The sequence below is a fragment of the Cataglyphis hispanica genome, chromosome 23 (assembly GCF_021464435.1).
Source record: "Cataglyphis hispanica isolate Lineage 1 chromosome 23, ULB_Chis1_1.0, whole genome shotgun sequence".
Lineage (NCBI taxonomy): Eukaryota > Metazoa > Arthropoda > Insecta > Hymenoptera > Formicidae > Cataglyphis > Cataglyphis hispanica.
In genome coordinates this window covers 3,676,184-3,693,955 of record NC_065976.1, presented here as the reverse complement: position 1 = coordinate 3,693,955, position 17,772 = coordinate 3,676,184, and the positions used below count along the sequence as shown (strand labels likewise).

General features: G+C 38.3%; 1 protein-coding gene across 4 annotated transcripts in view; it reads left to right on the top strand.

Moving 5' to 3' along the window:
- The window catches only part of LOC126857815 (cysteine-rich motor neuron 1 protein-like), a 263,792-nt gene that overhangs the window by 48,072 nt on the left and 197,948 nt on the right, over positions 1-17,772 (top strand). For all 4 annotated transcript variants that reach the window (XM_050607586.1, XM_050607588.1, XM_050607585.1 and 1 more), the window contains exon 4: positions 5-52. In XM_050607586.1, coding sequence (XP_050463543.1) covers positions 5-52 — 48 coding nt within the window. The remainder of the gene's footprint in view (positions 1-4; positions 53-17,772) is intronic.

The window sequence follows — 17,772 nt, the reverse complement described above, 5'->3', positions numbered from 1 at the left end:
TCAGATGACCTCTTTAATTCTGGAGACACGCCGAACAGCGCTACCATTGAGGGTGAGTTACTTTCAACCAATTTCGAAAGTTTTCGCGAACGGGCGGCTTTAATTGAGTGTGTTTAGTATTCATCCGCTATCGTGTTTAAGGGATTAAAGGGAAATTATACGAGCTCGCGTTCCACTACGCAAACTACGCGCCACTCTTCCTTTGATACTGTATCGTGGCTTGAACAGTGTTCAGCTCGTAGCATTAATACGTGCTCGCCGTTAACAAGTGTTACTAACTCGAAACTTTCAGCAGTAGACAAATATGCAGCTGTCATGTTGCTATTGATCGGCAAAAAGAATCCGACGGAATAGCGCGAAGATTACCTCTATTAACTTTGATACCCTTGATCAAACGAGAAATAATGCCGCTACATTATACACTCGCTTTGAAAGCAACCACTATATCCATTAACGTAATGTTCCATCGATCAAACTTTATCGTATAGCATCGCTTCATTCATTTTTCATAAATGCTAATAATAATTCGTCATTGTCCTCGATCTCGTTACAGACAAATGTAATTACATATGATAAAAATACTTGATGAAATTCATCAGAAAAATATACTCCAATTTGACCGATGTTTAACTGACCGTATGTACCGGCTTATACATTACGCAAATTAGTGAAAAATTACTTCCGTCAACGAAAAATTCTCATGCATCTCTCTTTAATTCTCGCGTTATCTCTACGAAATAATTGAGCGAATTTTTGCTGAAATTTTTTCGAAAATCTTTCATTTGTCTCGCGCACAATAGATCCGTCAAAAGTGTATACGTAAAAAATTTTAAAAGTTATGAAAAATTACTATTGATTATTTAAATATTAAAATTATATTATTGAGTAATTTTTCATCGTTAATTTGGGAAGATTTGTGGAATGTTAGAGATACTTATAATCCAAATTTGCCTTCGCGACTCAGAGAATAATGTCGAGATAATATCGCGATTAAAGAGAAATTCTTCGCGTCACTTTCCGCGATATCAGTATAATGCTCACGCCGCTACTAATTACACGTCTTATCGGCGTCACGCATCTACCACGTTCTTCGAGCCCGCTAGGTGCAAGCGGATAACAGCGGCCACTTCCGCTAATGTAACGGCGAGGTAGTCACACAACGCGATTCGGGGCATCGAATTGAATTATCTCGCAGAGATCGGGGAAAGGATTCGCGGGTGGGTCAAGCAGTCGGCACTCGAGATGCACGGAATGGGGGAGGTCTAATTTAATCTGGTAGGCGAGAGTATATCTCTCCTCTTTCTCCCTCCCATCCTTTGCGTAAACTCTACCTCTATATGCAAAATAGGAGGAAAAGTAGCGTAGGAACTTTCCTTTGTACACGACTAACAGTTTGCTTCTTTCGCGCGGCGCGAATAAGAAATGGCAGGAAAGGAGGGCAAATTTTTGGCGAAGCGGCGAAATGGCTGTAACAAAAGGGGGATCCGCGGCGTATTTGCGGCGAAACTTTTCACAGGGAATTTCCGACACGGCGAGGCGTGTTAAAAAATTACACTTTAACGTATGTACCGTGAAATTGAAGTGGCAAGATCGTTTTCCATTTTTTTACTCGGGTTTCGCATTGCGCCACTGCTCGCCGGTTTCGCGTTATACACTTGTCTGTCTCTTTCCAGCTATTATTTATCATTGGAATTACAAAGAGCTCTATCGATCGTATCGACAAATTTCAGAAATAAACAACAGTTTGACGGCCGAGAAGAAAAGTGGCTTGATTATTATCGAATTTATAAAGTTTTAAAAAATGTCTTAATTCATTTTTTTTTTTAACTCAAAAAGAGTTTAATCGACGGTTTTTTTTTAATTTCTCTCTTTTTTTCTCTTCTCTTTAAGATTAATTTTTTTTTTAAATTTCTTAAAGAAAGGAATGAACGGACCTTTGATTGTTGTGACTGCATTCTTCAATTCTTTCATTTAACGATTCTTATATTCGCAGTGAAAAAGGAAAAAGAATTGTCATATATATTCACCGCTGCAAATCGCGCCCGCCGGTATTGTTTCAAAGGCAACAGGACAATTACATTATTCCGCATAGTTGCGAGGAATTTAATTTGTCGGATAGCCCTTCGCAAGGATACGAGTGATAAAAACTTCTCTCCGACTGCGTAGTGCCGTCGTGGTTACCGTCGGACGGCTGTCTCCAACGTGTTTTCGCGGAGAGAGTTTTCATGGGGTGGTTGCGAAGGGGAGTAACAAAGAGTAATCGCGCGTGGCAAAGTTCGTCGGCGCGATCGTATATTGCTGTGGAACGACGTTTACAACTAAAGCCAATGTGAGAAGGCATATGGCAAAATACGTACTTCATTAAATTCAACGGATCCGTGAGTGGAATTCCTCGAGGCAACTCTTCCCTCGATCGTTCGATTTTTTTCTCGACATTGAAGATTACGATCGCACCATATAATACATCAGTGATAATGAAAAATATAAACGAAACGGACGAATCTTTTTATTTAAGTGTTAGTTAATTATTTTTAAGCCGCTATTTAGATTATAAGGGTATAACTGCAGATATTGTTGAATACTTTATAATGCGAATAGTTGCTCGTGTCGCCTCTCAATTTAAAATTGTCTTGCCACGAGCATGTTTTGCTGGTGCTTCTAGATATACGCGATATCGTAATCTCAATAAAGTTAATAAAAACTTTAATGCAAAATTTGCATATTTTTATAGCAAAAGTTGCGTGCCGTAAAAGAGCGAAACATGGGATAAGCTTGTCCTTTCCATACTTCCATGCACGAAATGCATTACTCTAAACGATATAAATAAAATAAGTGATTAAGAGGACATATCAGTAGAAATTTTACACGCTTTAATATAATAAAAATATGTTGTAATGAACGGGCAGATTCCATAAATTCTCCTTTTGAATGCCGAGACGGCTCGTGGCTTGCACATCATCCTATTGAAAATGTTCCCCTTGAATAGAGTTTTGCCCTGCTTCGTAATAATGCGGTATCACTTTCCTCTCACTTGCTTCCGGACAATGTGCTTCCTATAATAGGGAAGCCATCGAGACTTGTGCCTTCTTTTCCCGTGCCATCGCTGAAAAATTGCTCCCCAACATTCGTCGACTCCGTTAATCCTTTCGATATGTCAAGTTTTTATTTACTAGACTAAAAATCTGATTATTTCTGTGCAATTATAGAAATGTTTAGGAATCCTTGAGAAAATTTTCAGGAGTAATTTTAAATGCTTTATAAAACGTGAAAACCAGACAATTGATGTAAAATTTGTAAAATGTGTAATGTCGATGTGCAAACATCGAGAAAACTAAATTTATCGAAACACCTAATATTTTAATATTATAAACGTTTAATATTTTAATACAAATTAAAGAAAAAAATTTATATGAGTATTTCGCGCAAATTCCTGTAATATTTTCTTCTTCTTTTTTTTTTTTTAATATTGTAACAAGTTTCGCGGGTGCTATTAGACAGAGCTCCGATTACCAGTGTAAGTCTTTTCCGAGCAGAGGAAAAATAACAGGGACTTGACTTGACTTTGTGAATTATTATAGCATCGGATGAGTAGAGATAGCTCTCACTCAGACGACCAATAATTGATATTATTATCTAAAGCTTCAGAGTTTTCTTAAGAAGAGGAATGACACGCGCATGTGTTCCGTTCCGTACACAAAAAAGGGAACATTAATGGAACTTGAACAAGTCTAGAATAATTCTCCTTCATTGTCTAATGATTAGGCATATTTGATATTTTTTTGCAACTTGAGAGATGAAGTGAAAGCATTAACGCACGAAGCGAAAACGTGACAAAAGCGATGAACAATATATATATATATATATATATATCTTCTCGAATTACAAAAGTCTACGAGATGTGCCTTTCACGAACTTTTCTCGAGGATCTCGGATATCTTCGAAGGGCGCGTCTTGTTGTGGTTTCCTTTTGATTTCAGTTTCTAACCGGCGTCTATCAGAAGCGTTATTTTGAAGCTTTTCTTTCGCCCATGATTCTTTCTCCTCTCTCTCCCCCCGGGCGTTGCTCTACGCCGTGTTATTAAATAAACTTGCTCGTTGTCTCTCTCTCCTTGGAAAAGAGATTTTCCTGCAAATACTGCGACGTGCCGGCAATGTGCAAACATTGGCGAACTTTAATATTGTCCGCGCGGGCACATAATATAATATATTTTATTAAAGTGTGCACTGTGGGAAATACCGCGCCGTTATGTAGACTCCGTCTCGAGAAGTCGACAGTTCGGATGTACGCGTTTTTATTTCAAGCGACGAAAAGTTTTAATAAAATTATCCGCGTGGCCAATGATATTAGTTAGAAATTTTCTAACTCGATTGATATTACGATGTAAGGTGAATTTTTATTAATTTGCGGCCTCCTATATCGTATATATTTTTGAATCAAAGTCAGTAGTTTCTTTGATAAAACATGGAATTAATTTCTTTAGAGAATTAAGAGCTTCTATGAGAATACGTTTCATATATATATAAACGTTTGTAATTAAAGCATTAATTAATAAAGATAATTTAATTATATAATAAAGATAATTTAATTAAATAAAGGTAATGAGAGCATGACGATAATTTAGATTAATTTCTTCATGCAGACATCCCGCCGCCATTTCCGTTTCCGAGAGAGGCAGAGGATAATTCGGGTCGAATGTAATAAGAGATGTAGAGCGTAAGTTGTTGGTTGTAACGTTTATAGCGTATGCTCTCGCCGAGCATCTTCGGGATTTATGTTTTACCTATTGCGGCGACGAAAGCGAGTAATCCGCAAGGAAGAGAGGGGAGAAGGAAACGCGGACGGAAAATGGCATCCGTGCGTACGGACCCCGAGCATATTTGCTTCGATAAAACGGATACGTTGTCTCGTGGCAATGTCTCTGTTTATTCGCGCCAACCGTGCTTGTGGAGGAAAAGACGCGATAGGGCGAAAGAAACTCGGTATCTCTTCGATATAGGGAAATAGAAATGAACAAAGTAACAAGACGCCCGGGGCCACGTCGTCTTCTCCAGGATAGAAAATGCTACATTCGCTTTTTGGTTTTTTTTTACGAAAGAGAGAAGAAGAAGAGAGAGAGAGAGAGAGAAACGTCACAGATAGTGGTTTATAAAAATGATATTCCATCCTTTTCCCCCGCGCGATTTCTGGCAATGAGATTAAGTCGGCTTGTCGATGCGCGTCAGACAGATATTTGTCAAGAGGAGGCGTTTCATCGAAATAAAATGCTCTGCGCTTCTCTCAACGTCGAAATGCCGCGTTGACATTTGAGCGCGATAGGCGTCGGCAATAGATACAAAAATCGATATGAAAATAAAGGCTTGTCGCAGATTTATTGCATTTGCAAATTTTTTATTTGTCAACGTGAGGTATAAATAAAAATTGATGGCAACGTAAGGTTAATTTTCGCCATGCAAAATATTTGTCCTCGCGACACAACAAATATTATTTTTGAGATACGTTTTTAATAGACACGATTAATACGGACCGTTAATAAACACATTTAATAGACACGTTTACGAATGAATGTAAAATCGAATATGGATGCATAACCATCTCAATTGATTGAATTTTTTTAACAGATTCAGCGTTTCGTATCCGATATTTGGCATAGAATAAAGATCTTAAACAAGTCGGCTGTAAAATTTGATTTGACTGAATTAATTTTGTTTTTTTTTTATTTCAATGTTACGAGTGGAATCGCGAAACTCCAGCTGACATTTTAAAGAGCGATCCAAGGAGTGTGGTCGGGGTCGAGATTAAACGTGGATTAATTTATTGTCCCCTCCCTTTTCTTGATAGAAACTATTTCCTTACAAGAATTGATTTCATTAGAAGCTTGTTCCCGCTTTAAGTGGATTGTTAAAGTTTACGGTGATTCAAGGGACGCAGCACGTCACCGGCCGTGTATTAATTTACCGCCTACATAGAAACTGCTTTCGCAAAAGAATTAATTTTGTCCGTAATTTAAAATTTTCCCGAACTTAAAGAATCTCTACGAAGGCGAGAGCGATATATACTACAGTCGCTTATGCTTGAAATCTCGCTCCATTTTCACGAGAAAGCTTACAATAAAAAAAAAAACGCTCGAACGCAGTTACAGCGACTCGTTTACTTAAAGATAGCGTGCCACAATGTACGACGATTATGCCCATTTATAATTTAAGTTGGAACTCTTGTATATAAAAAACTTTTATATATAAAAAATATTAAAAAAAAAAAAAAATATTAAATTGAAGACATTAACAAATAAAGTTTTTATCCCAAAAGTCGTTATAATTCCAAGCGAACTGTAACTGATAAGTAGAGTTTCCTTCATTATAAAGTTGTTTGAATTGAAACTTATTCAACTTATTTAACTGATTCGAGTTGTGAAACTTCAGTGAGTATTCGCGGAAAATAATCCAAGAAGCGCATTTAGCGGCGTTGACCGCGTCGTTCCGGGCAGCTCGAGGAAAATTTCGCAGTTTCCTAGAGGCACTTCAATTGTCCGGAAAGAGGGCAGGTCGACATCGCCCCCCATCAGACGCATTATGCAGCAAATCCGTTTGTTAAAAATTTGCCGTTTCCGTTCGACTTAATCGCCAAACAAAGTTTGTTTTGCGCCTAGAGACGAGGAGGAGGATTTCGTGGATTTCGCGAAATTTCCGTGATGTTAATCCTTTCCGGGATATATTAACGAGCGCTGTCACGCTCGCGAAACGAAGATACCGAAGAATGTTACCTCAAACGTGAGATAAGCGACAAGTCACAATCGAGGATATATAATTACGCTGTTTAAGACGTTGATTAAATAATTTCGAGGAGGGATTAAGGTCTTAACGCAGTCTCAACGCGAGTAACTTTTGTCTTTAGGACGTGTACGTAGACAGACATGTTTCAATGTTGAGACATTTTAACAGGACGATATAAGTTATTCACGGTATCTGTCTTTGCCATCTGATTTTCGTTTGCGGAGAGCAGTTGAATTAGTAATCAAGTTTGTATTATTAACACATTAATAACAACGACGTCGTCCGATAGGAAACTCCCATAGACAGCCGACAATGTATGTAGTTCCTCATCTTACGTCGTAACGCGTACGTAACGTTCATCGTAAACGTTATTAATCCATAATGTTTATATTTTGTCCGCGTTATATAAATTACAATGGAATATTCGCGGCAAGAGCGCATAACAATATCAATTAAAATCTTATCCGAAAACATTTCTTCACGACAAGTGCGTCGATCGAGCCTCGCGACGTGTTATCTTTTCTTTGCGCGCACGCTGGAATTTTCTTAACATTATTCTATGTTTATCATTCTATCTTCCTCTCCTCCTCATTTCTCATTCTGCTTTTCCTTTCGACGTGGTTTGCGAGTAATAGCAAGAGAAGCGACGAGGCCATTCCATTCCTGTAACTTCAGAGCAAACGTAAAATTATACGCTTGGGTCCCCGTTCGCTGGTTTAGATGGCTGGTTGGTTGACCCAAGTTCTCGACTTGCTTCCATCAAGCATGGGTGGAGAGCATTGCGCCACTTTGCCAACTGTTGTAATAATTCCCGGTTATGGGCTACCTTGCCCTCCGTCGCCGCCGTGATTTTCGTCACGTGGCATGCCACTTGACAAAAATAGTCGCAAAAAATCTGGCAGACTGTCGCTCTCTCGTCTCGAGATTTGATCATTGCTTCTTCTCAACTGCAATTTCTCGCCAACCGTAACGTAACGTCGCTCTTACGTCGGTTACAGATATTCGTCATCTTCTCACTGTTATCGTTGCAAGTGCGATAACATTTTACGCCTGTGTGCTTTTATTGAAAATTGTAAGGAACGAGTAGTGTGCGCTCTTATATCTTATATTTAATTAAATTATAGTGAAAAATTTTATTATCGTCGTATATATGAATTTTTTATCGAAGTGTCGATACCGAGACGGATTTTTTTTATATATCCTGTCCGACTTTGATATTCTCAAATAATCATGACTTTTATATTATCGAAAGCGATATCCAGCGGAATTAGAACTTTTTGAAAAGCATTCTGTCGCGAACGAGGGTTTCAGAATTGATGTCCTATTCTCGTATGATCTAGACTGCATTGGCATTAGATTCTAAAGCTTATTTCTGTAAATACATTAGAGGAAGTTCGATGCGCATCCGTAGAACGGTACTGATAATTCGATTAATTGATTCATTTAGTAACAGCCGATGCTTCGCCCGTAAGCACATTGAATTAGCACGCATATTTGTCCCTTTTAATACAATTACACGGTCTCATTAAATGCAACAATGCTTGACCAATGTAGCGTTATGAATATCTAATTTCTGTTTCACTTAAAAATTTATTGCACTGGAAATGGAATCCTGCCTTTGACAGAATTGTATAATATATCGAATGCACTTTGCGCTTGATTAAAATATTAGAATTGTAAGCTGCGCTCTGAATTCTCGGATTTCCAATTAGCTAAAATAGCGCATACTAAAGTAAAAGCAAGTTTATTTTTTGAAGAAAACTGGAGAAGGAAAATCGCAGAGGATGAAATTTTATGAAGAAATTTGCCGGGTAATCTTGCCTCGGTAAGGCGTAAAAAAAAAAAGAAATCCGAGATTTCTGGATCTGCGGCACGTTTCTCTAATTACGACGCTCCTGCGAAACGATCTTCAATACCCGATCGTTTTATGTCATTAACGACCGTAAGAGAATCGGCTTGCGGCAAGGAATTCAAGTTAGATGGGAATACGGAATTCGATCTTGGGAACGTTCTGCCGCATTTGATCAATCGTAAATTCGCCTCAGAGTGCGGAGGAAGACCGAACGATTACTTTTGAGATTAGTATAATGAATTAATTATTGGGATAATGAAATGGGAATGATTGCGTTAATAAGGGATCTCGCGAATTAAAGTACTTATATCTTCGTATAAAATATTGTGCAATAATTGTAGTCACTGAGTGAATTTTGGCAAATTATCTACGTACATGTACATATAACTAATTAAAAAATTTTTTACGCATGATAATATTATTTTTTAATAATTTTTTTAAATACATATTTGTGTCGTATCGGTAAATTACTAAATTTGGTTATGACAGATCCAATTGTATTATTAGAGATTCCAATATTTTTCAATTTTCATATTAATAAATTTAAAGAATTTTATTACAATAAATTTTTTCATTTCAGTTCAAACAAATACATTTAAACATAAAATATTAGTATGAACCGTCTTTCGTCTTCTGGCTAGAAAGGCAGCCATCGTGACTTAAATCTCGCATTAGGACTAACGGCACTAACGATCGGAAGGGAACGGGAACGGAAATCAGAGCTCGAGACGATGGGATAAAATTCGATCACAAGTCACGAAACGCGGCCCCTCCTACAGCGAGATCTGTAGTTCGTCCTTGAATCGGCAAGGGATAAAAGAGCAATCAATCTGACCTCCGATGTGCCTCGAATCTGCCTCTACTCTTTCTCTCTCTCTCATCGTTCGCTTACTACGGTCGGCTGCGGTAGTAGTTCTCGCGATTTCTTCAAAAATCTCGGTGAGAGTCGTGAGAAAACGAGTTTCGCTTCTCGGGGTTGCCCGGACACGTCGCGCGAACAAATTTCTATTGTATATCGACAATAGCTCCGGCGGGCCGTACGTCGCGGACATAAATAACGCAGGAGCCAAGCCGGGGTGGGGGTGGAGGTAGGGGAGGGGTTAGGGGGAACCCGCAGACACCCTGCGCTACCCTTCTTCCATATTCGGAAATTCAATTTTGATAACGCTTGCCAGAAGGTAAGACTCGGGATGGCCGATTTATATCTTCCCTCTGGTCGCCCTCTATCATCGCGCGAGTCCCTTTCCCCCGCGCGTTCTTTCGCAGTTTGTATCCCCGTCCTCTCGCTCGCCCCTCACACGCTCCTTTTCTACTTCTCTCGCATTTCTCTTGTATAATCGTCGATGATTTGCGGCCTGAAAGATCCGATATACGGCGCGCTGAAAGCTGTTACTTTTATGTCCGCGCTATCGGTAAGCGTTAGCGAAATTGAGCCATTTGAGCGGAATAGTGGCGATTCAGTGAAAATAAAGCTTCGCCATTTATCAGCCTTCATGCACAAAGTTTGACATAATTTTATGTTTGTTTTTTTTTTTTTATACCATAAAAAATTAATATGCAGTATAAGAGTTGTTGAAATTATTAGAAAAAATTTTTTAAAAATATATGTGTATATAAATACGGGATTTTCAAATATAATTATTACTATACATCGAGAAACAATGCATTGATTTTATGTAACAATGATATATACCATCACAAGCATCATTAATACCTTCGCCAAGTGACTAGATAGTATTAGATTCCTAATTCCCACCGAGGATCCTCTTGGAGGAGCTTTTACGCATTTTCGTTGCTTTCCTTTTGTTTTTCTTTCTTTTTCTTTTTTTTTTTGTCCGTTTTTCTCGTGAGTAACCTTCTTCGATTTCTCGTTTACACTCCGCGGGAAAGCCGGCAATTTGCCGAGAGCCCGGGGGATCTCGGTAGCAAAGCTTGTTTTATTAACCCTGAAGAACTACGGAGCGGAGATTTACCGCGATGGTAGCGGACAGTCGGACGTCGATAAAATTTGTTTCTCGCCATTAATCCGGGTAAAGAGTTACGTCAATTCCTTCGATAGATTTGCGCGGATTTACGTTCCGCGAGGATAATTGGAAAATATTTTTCCTACCGCGTGCGCATTTCGCGTAGAGTTCAAGGGCGGCCGCATTTTTTTCGTCTGCGCGCGAGGAACAGGACGTTTTTATTGATTCCAATTCGGAGAGCAAAAAGAAAAAAGAAAAATACGAGAGAGCCAGTCGGAAAATTGCCACAGGGGTTATATTTGAATAACGATATCTAAGCGTTGCTCGAGTTTTCGGCGAAATTTTGATAGGTTAGCGAATAGTACGCAAAATAATGATTGTTCGTTATTTTTAGATTGTAATAAGAATTAAGTTTGTGCTCTAAGAAATGAAATTTGCTTATATATATAATATATATTCTCACAAACAACACACGTATAGAAAAAAATGAGTACTTGTCTCAAATATTTAAATATAAATATTGGAAGCAAATTGCATTAATTAAAATTTAATTAAAAAAAAAAAAATAATAATATTAGAAAAGTAAAAACGCGCGTATACATGGCGCGTTATTTCGCTTTAGAAACGCCGCGCATTATTCCGGCATTCGTTTAGACAGTCTCATGAATGTTGCATCGAACGCTTACGCGCCGAATCAACGTACAATACCGTATACCGTGTATACCGTCCGAATTTAATTCGCCGGTAGAGTTTAACCAACTGAATCGGCGCGACCGGCATGACAAACGACGGGCCACACAAATCACGTACGTACTCATTACTGCGACGTAATGTCCGACACTTTCAATACATTGACGTTGTTATTCAATCGCGTCGTCGTCGTCGTCGTCGTGGTACACCGAGCAGATACCCACGGCAGACTTGTCCGAGTGAGTACGATGAGCCGCGGCGCGGTTCATACCGCTTGACAAACGTGATCAACATGATTAATATTCTGCCGGGAGCCATTTTTATCGCCCGCTGCACTCGAGTTGAGCGAGCGAGCGAGCGAGCGAGTTTTATTTAGCGCTCGCGAGAACCTTGTCAGCTGACGATTCAACATGTATAGTATATATCACAACTTGTCACGTATATATATATATTACGTCAACGTTGCGCATTCGCTTTTAAATATTCACCCTGCCGCTCGTAAATCGCAAACGAGATCCGAACGTCGTTAACGGTCGCATCACAGATAAACGCGCATGCGATAATATTCAGGTGGGATTGTGTGATAAAGCTTGAGCGACTCTAGCATGATTAACGTTTAAATAAGCTCGTTCACTATTCGCGAGTCGCTATACGAGTGAAATACGAGGCGCCGCCAGTTTAAGTCTTACCTGAAAAGCGCGGGTGGGGGAGGGGAGGGGAGGGGGAAGGGATATTAAGTGCAACGCGTATATAAGGTCTTGCGCCGTCGCTCGTTTATAAGAGAGCGGTAGGGATGAAGTTTGTTAGGTACTAGCCACTGGTAATATTTACAACCGACATATACACACGCATACAATAAAAGCGGCGATTACGGCGCGGTCGTAATTCGTACCTAAAAGTAGCGCGAGCCATTTAATATATTCCGTACGCGTTGCTCGTTTGTCATTTAACGAGGCTAACGCGCAGCGCTGCGCGATGCATCGCGTATACAGCCGCGACTAAAAAATCAGTTCCTGGACGATGGATAGCAAAGATTATGAAAAAAAAAAAGAAAAGGAAATCGAGGACGCGACCGCGCGGCAATCTATCTATTGATGCACATCTCGACGTTGCATGCCTTACGTAAACGCTCGACGCTAATGCACTATGCGGTGCATTCGCCTTTGGTGCCACAGGAAGTATCCCCCCCCTCTCTTTTCCATCTCTGTATTTCTCTCTCTCTCTCTCTCTCTTTCTTTTTCACGTTCGTCTCTTCTATTTGCTCATTCCATGCAGCCTCCGCATATGAACATATTTAACGCTTGTTCCAAAAGCTAACAATAAGTCTCTTGTACTCTCTATACTAATTGCATAATATTAACTGAAGATCTTTATATATTTTAAGAATAGTATTGTCTGCGTGTACATATGTGTGTGTGTAACAATATAGTGTAAATAGAATTATTTGTCAAATAAGAATTATTATGAATCATTTTGTTTGTATCTTATAAATTTTTACTTACTCGAGAAAAATGGACTTATCTAATTGTAGAAGGTCATATATACATATATAATTAAATGAGAAATTTGGCGCGATATAATTTTAACTTATATAATTATTACATTCGGCTAGATCTGATTATATATAAAAACAGATCTATAATCGAATATGATTATATAAAGATATAAGATCAGGTGAAATTGCGGATAATATTATATGTGATAATATAAAAATATATATATATTATCAGATCTTTTCATAATTATATTTCTCACATCTGATGATATTGTACCATTTTTTCTCGGATAAGTATAAAATTGTTTTTTTTACTTTTTGTTATCAATTTTACATAATCATCATTACTATGGTCAATATTTTTAATTGACAAGGAACGGATCCTAACATATGAAATCAATTTTCTCTCTCTCTCTCTCTCTCTACCTCGGTCTCTCTGCCTTTCCTTTCTATCTTATTTGCCGTACATCATATATAGCTCGCGTACACATCGTTAAATATGAAACATACAAGCGGAGATAGAGACTTTGCAGCAATTTTCATGTACACGTAAAGAGCACAATCTTCGTTGTCATACAACGCATTTTCTCGTGTCATCTGCTTATCGCAGATATAGATTAAGATGACTATTTTATAACCGATTTTGTCGCTTAAATGTGTCGCGTAAATACATAAAAAGATTTTTGCGCGATAGGATTCGAATTCTATTCTCCGATATAAATCTGCCGATAAAATATATCTAATTTGTCTAATTCTAATTTACATGAGATATTTTGCATGTCGGAAATCAATCTGTTGCATTATTTAAAGAAAATTGCATATTTGATGCAAGGAGATTATATAAAATATTCTTTAAATCTATGTGTAATGTTTCATTTTAAAAATGAATTGTTTGAGCTTCAAATTTGATGAGAATTTTTTTCAAAATGATATTTATATATGATCACATTTTCAATTAAAGATTTTCTCATAAAATTAACAATTAGACGCACAATTTTAATTTTCAAGATATTTGTAAATATTCGAAAAATGCAACATATTATGATTTCTATAAGAACTAATAAGAACTTTTTAAATTGGAGAATCATCAAATGATCCGTTCTGACACAACATTTTGTTTTAATATAACAAAAAAAGGAAGAGCATAGACACATAGGATTGCATTATTAATTATAATAAATGACGTTTATAATATCGTCTGAATACTATAATATTTTTTCTCTCCGAGACTTTTGTAAATACATATGAATTAATATCTTGATTGAAATGTATTTTCTTCTCATAGCAGCTCCTGACAAAAGAGCAAAAAGAAGTTTCCAACAACGTAATAACAAAGCCATCGGTGTGGGTGTCTTTTACTTTGTTGAATTTGCATCGCGGGCTTTCCCGGAGATTCTCGAATATGAATAATAATTCACTAGCGGCTAGAAAGATCTCCGTGCGACCTTTTTTTTTTCGAATTTTCTCGCATTGTCGATTCTCGGGTTTGCACGAACTCGGGCGTGGGGTATGTTTACGGGGACATTTAATCGTTCACCGTGTAAATAACATCGCAGGACGACGTAATTCTACCGCAAAAAACGGCTTTGCCTTTTAACATTCCAATCGTCCGTTTATCTTTCTCTTTTTAATTTTTTTATCTGTATGTACATAGTATACATGCATAGCATGTATAAAATATATGTATTTATGAGATCGAGTAAGGTAATTGAAAATGTCAGAAAACTTTAGTATTAACATTATTTATCGAATAAATTAACCTATTTTTTCCTTTTTATTTTTCAATTTATTTTCTCTCTCTTTCGGAGGATAAATTAATTGTAATTGCGATATTCCGCATCAATATAAATGTTTGCTTGTAAACATTAAAATTATTTTATTTATGTGAACAATCGATTTATCTTTTGAATTATTACTTTTTGTGGAGAATTTTTCCAATTATCTATGTATAAATATTCACAGATTAACGACCTGTGCCTGTATAATTTATGATTTAAGACGATACTTTATCATCTGCTATCGCAAGAAAATCTCAGATGATACTCGCATTGTGGTCAAGAGGGATTAGTGTTGAAACGAAATGAGCTTTGGCCTTTCTCTCTCAGTCTTTCTCGTGATCCTTATTCGCTCCATCGCGAAAACACATTCCTCGTTTCCCTTGATTCCCGTTCACCGCCGCGAGTTTTCGCATACGTTTTCGCGTGAATTTTCATTTGAATAGTTAAACGCTTGCGCTCGGTCATTTAGCCACGGCATAAACCACCGTGATTTAAGCGACGATCAGGTCGGACAGATATGTTACGCCAATTTAAACGGCAGAGGTAGAGGTAGTTCGCGAAGAACGGCCTGGTAGCGGAAAATTAAATGTGAGTATGATTTTAGGCGGGCAATTTATATGTAAATGACATTGCTTTCTCTCTCTCTCTCTCATTTCGCTCCGTTTCATTTCTCTCTCACCTATCCGTTAATATTTCCTGCACCCTCTCGGTTCTCGGCATACCATCCATGCCGAATATTTAATAATGCCCATTGTTTCGCCGATAACGCCCGCTTACTATGGCTCGAAAACACAGGTCAGTCCCGGGATATCCTGCGAGGCCCGACGGCATTTAAAGCACGAGATTTCGCCTGGATTTTCCACGAGGGTATAAATGGCTGCCGACCTCTTACCCGCCAACAGCAGCAGCAGCATCCGATTTCCGAGATGGGCGCGAGAGCCAAGCGGGAGGGTGGGAGGACTAAAATAGCGTGGGTCATGAATAAAGGGCTCGCACGAGAAGGCTTTGACTCCGCTACGAGCATCTATCAGACGCGGAAGAATAGCAACGCGCGAGATCCGTCGCGCTTACAACATACATACCTCGCACGCTCGCGCATCGTCTTTGTTAACCTCGGGGTCGCGGTTAAAGCGCCGGATAAAATTGCGGATTATAGGAGCCGCCGCACCGTCCGCCCGCGCCACTCGTCTTCGATACGGCGGGGGATCGCGCGTATTGTTCCCGCGCAGTCAATAAATTATTCCCATATGCTCCGCGGTAAGGGAAATGAGCGAGGGAGAAAGAAAAACATCGTCCATTTATCTCTAATCCATTCACGCTTCGAACAAGCGCTTGTCGACGTCAATCTGCTTATCGATACTTATATTACGTATATATTTATGTATCTGGAATAAGTTGTCGCATTGCTGGATAAGCGATTTTGCCAGATGTTAATCGGCGAGGCCACACAAGTGTAAGTCTATAATATGTAATGAAATTTAAATCATTTGCTAATTCGATTATGATATTAGAAAAAAACAGCTGCGTCAAAACATTAATCCGTGATTCGCGATGCTTGTAGGATATTTTATAATCAATCATCACGTGTATTAAAAAAAAAAATTAGCGATGAATTATTTCCATGTTTACTCAGCAACTACTTTGCTCACAGATGCGGAATTTCATTATTATCGCAAAAGTAAAAGAGAGAGACAGAGAGAGAGAGAGAGAGAGAGAGAGGAGAAAGGACTGTATTAATGTCAGAATCATGTGTACAACCATGCAAGCTTTTGAAAGACATAAGGCAGTGTTTATGCGATAGAAACAGAGGGCGGTCGACTACGGAGATAGCGCCCAAGGCTTTTCCGTTAATGAGATTGCTCAGCGCAACGAGAAAGTGGCATTAACGACCGCACGACAACTGAATTTATCGTCGACCATTCATTTGATACGCGAAAGAACTGGTACAGTGCGATACGTCGTAATGCGATTCAAGACGATTTGATGCTGGTTACCGCGAAATGTATTTACCGCGAGCACAAATAAATGAAAAAAAAAAGAATATATATATGTATACATATTATAGAGGATTATATCATTACACTTATATATAGGATTATATATTTTCAGAAACATCAACTGGAAATAAATATGTATACATATTTGATAGATATTATTTTTTAAATATAATTTCTAGATAGCTTGTTCGGATGTTGAAAATTGAGATTTTATCAATGGCTATGGAAATCCGCTGGATTCACCGTATAATGTTTGCAAATCGCGAAATATTCGAAAATTATTACAATCTCCGTCTGGTTACGCCGGCGGCCTGTGGTCGCCTGGTTTTATGCACGCCCGCAGCTGAAATTAATTGCATTCGCGAAAGTTGATTATGTCTATTTAAATAGCCATGATCGTGGGCGTACGAGCGTAGAGAGCGGTCGACATCGTGATATTCGCTGTATCCTAAAACACCGGCCGGTTTGAAGACTCGCGCGCGCTCAGTTTCCCATTAATTAAGTAAAATTACATTTCGTGTCCTATCCGTGCGTTTGTTTATTTGTTTGCTTCTCGTTTTATCCATGTTTGACCGCGAAACAGGAATTAATTATTATTAATTCCGCACCGGATGTCATCTGCTCCGCTTACCGCATACTCTTTCTGTCGCAAATACTTGAATCCATAAAATCATATGAGTTGCGCACGATACGGTATGATAGTAATAATTTCTACGTTTATTGGAATCGCGACAATTGCCCTTTATTAGTAAATTAGACTACATAATTGTAACCGCGCAAATCAATATGATTTTGAAACGATCAATGCACGAGCCATTTAACTACACTAAAGATGACATTATGTAAAATTAATAAGCTTTTGCGAAATTGCGATTCGTATGCTGCTAGCTTGATTACGCATTAAGGAAATTCATTTCATCGCATGGCTAATTTTCAACGCCGTGCATAATAAACCACGCGAACGTATTCTTTGTTAAAATGAAGATATGTCACAACACGTGCTATTTTTAATTAATTCTGGTCACTGTTATCAAGTGACGTATCACAAAGAATCACAGCGAACGCGGTAGAAAGGCAACGTTACGCGTGATGTATTTTTAATAAAATCTGTTACTCTCTTTATCATATGTAATTACTATATTATTTTGATGGCGCGAAAGCAACTCGTACATTCGTAACAATTTTTACATCTTCGTTATATACAAAATGTCTCTGAACCGTGAGA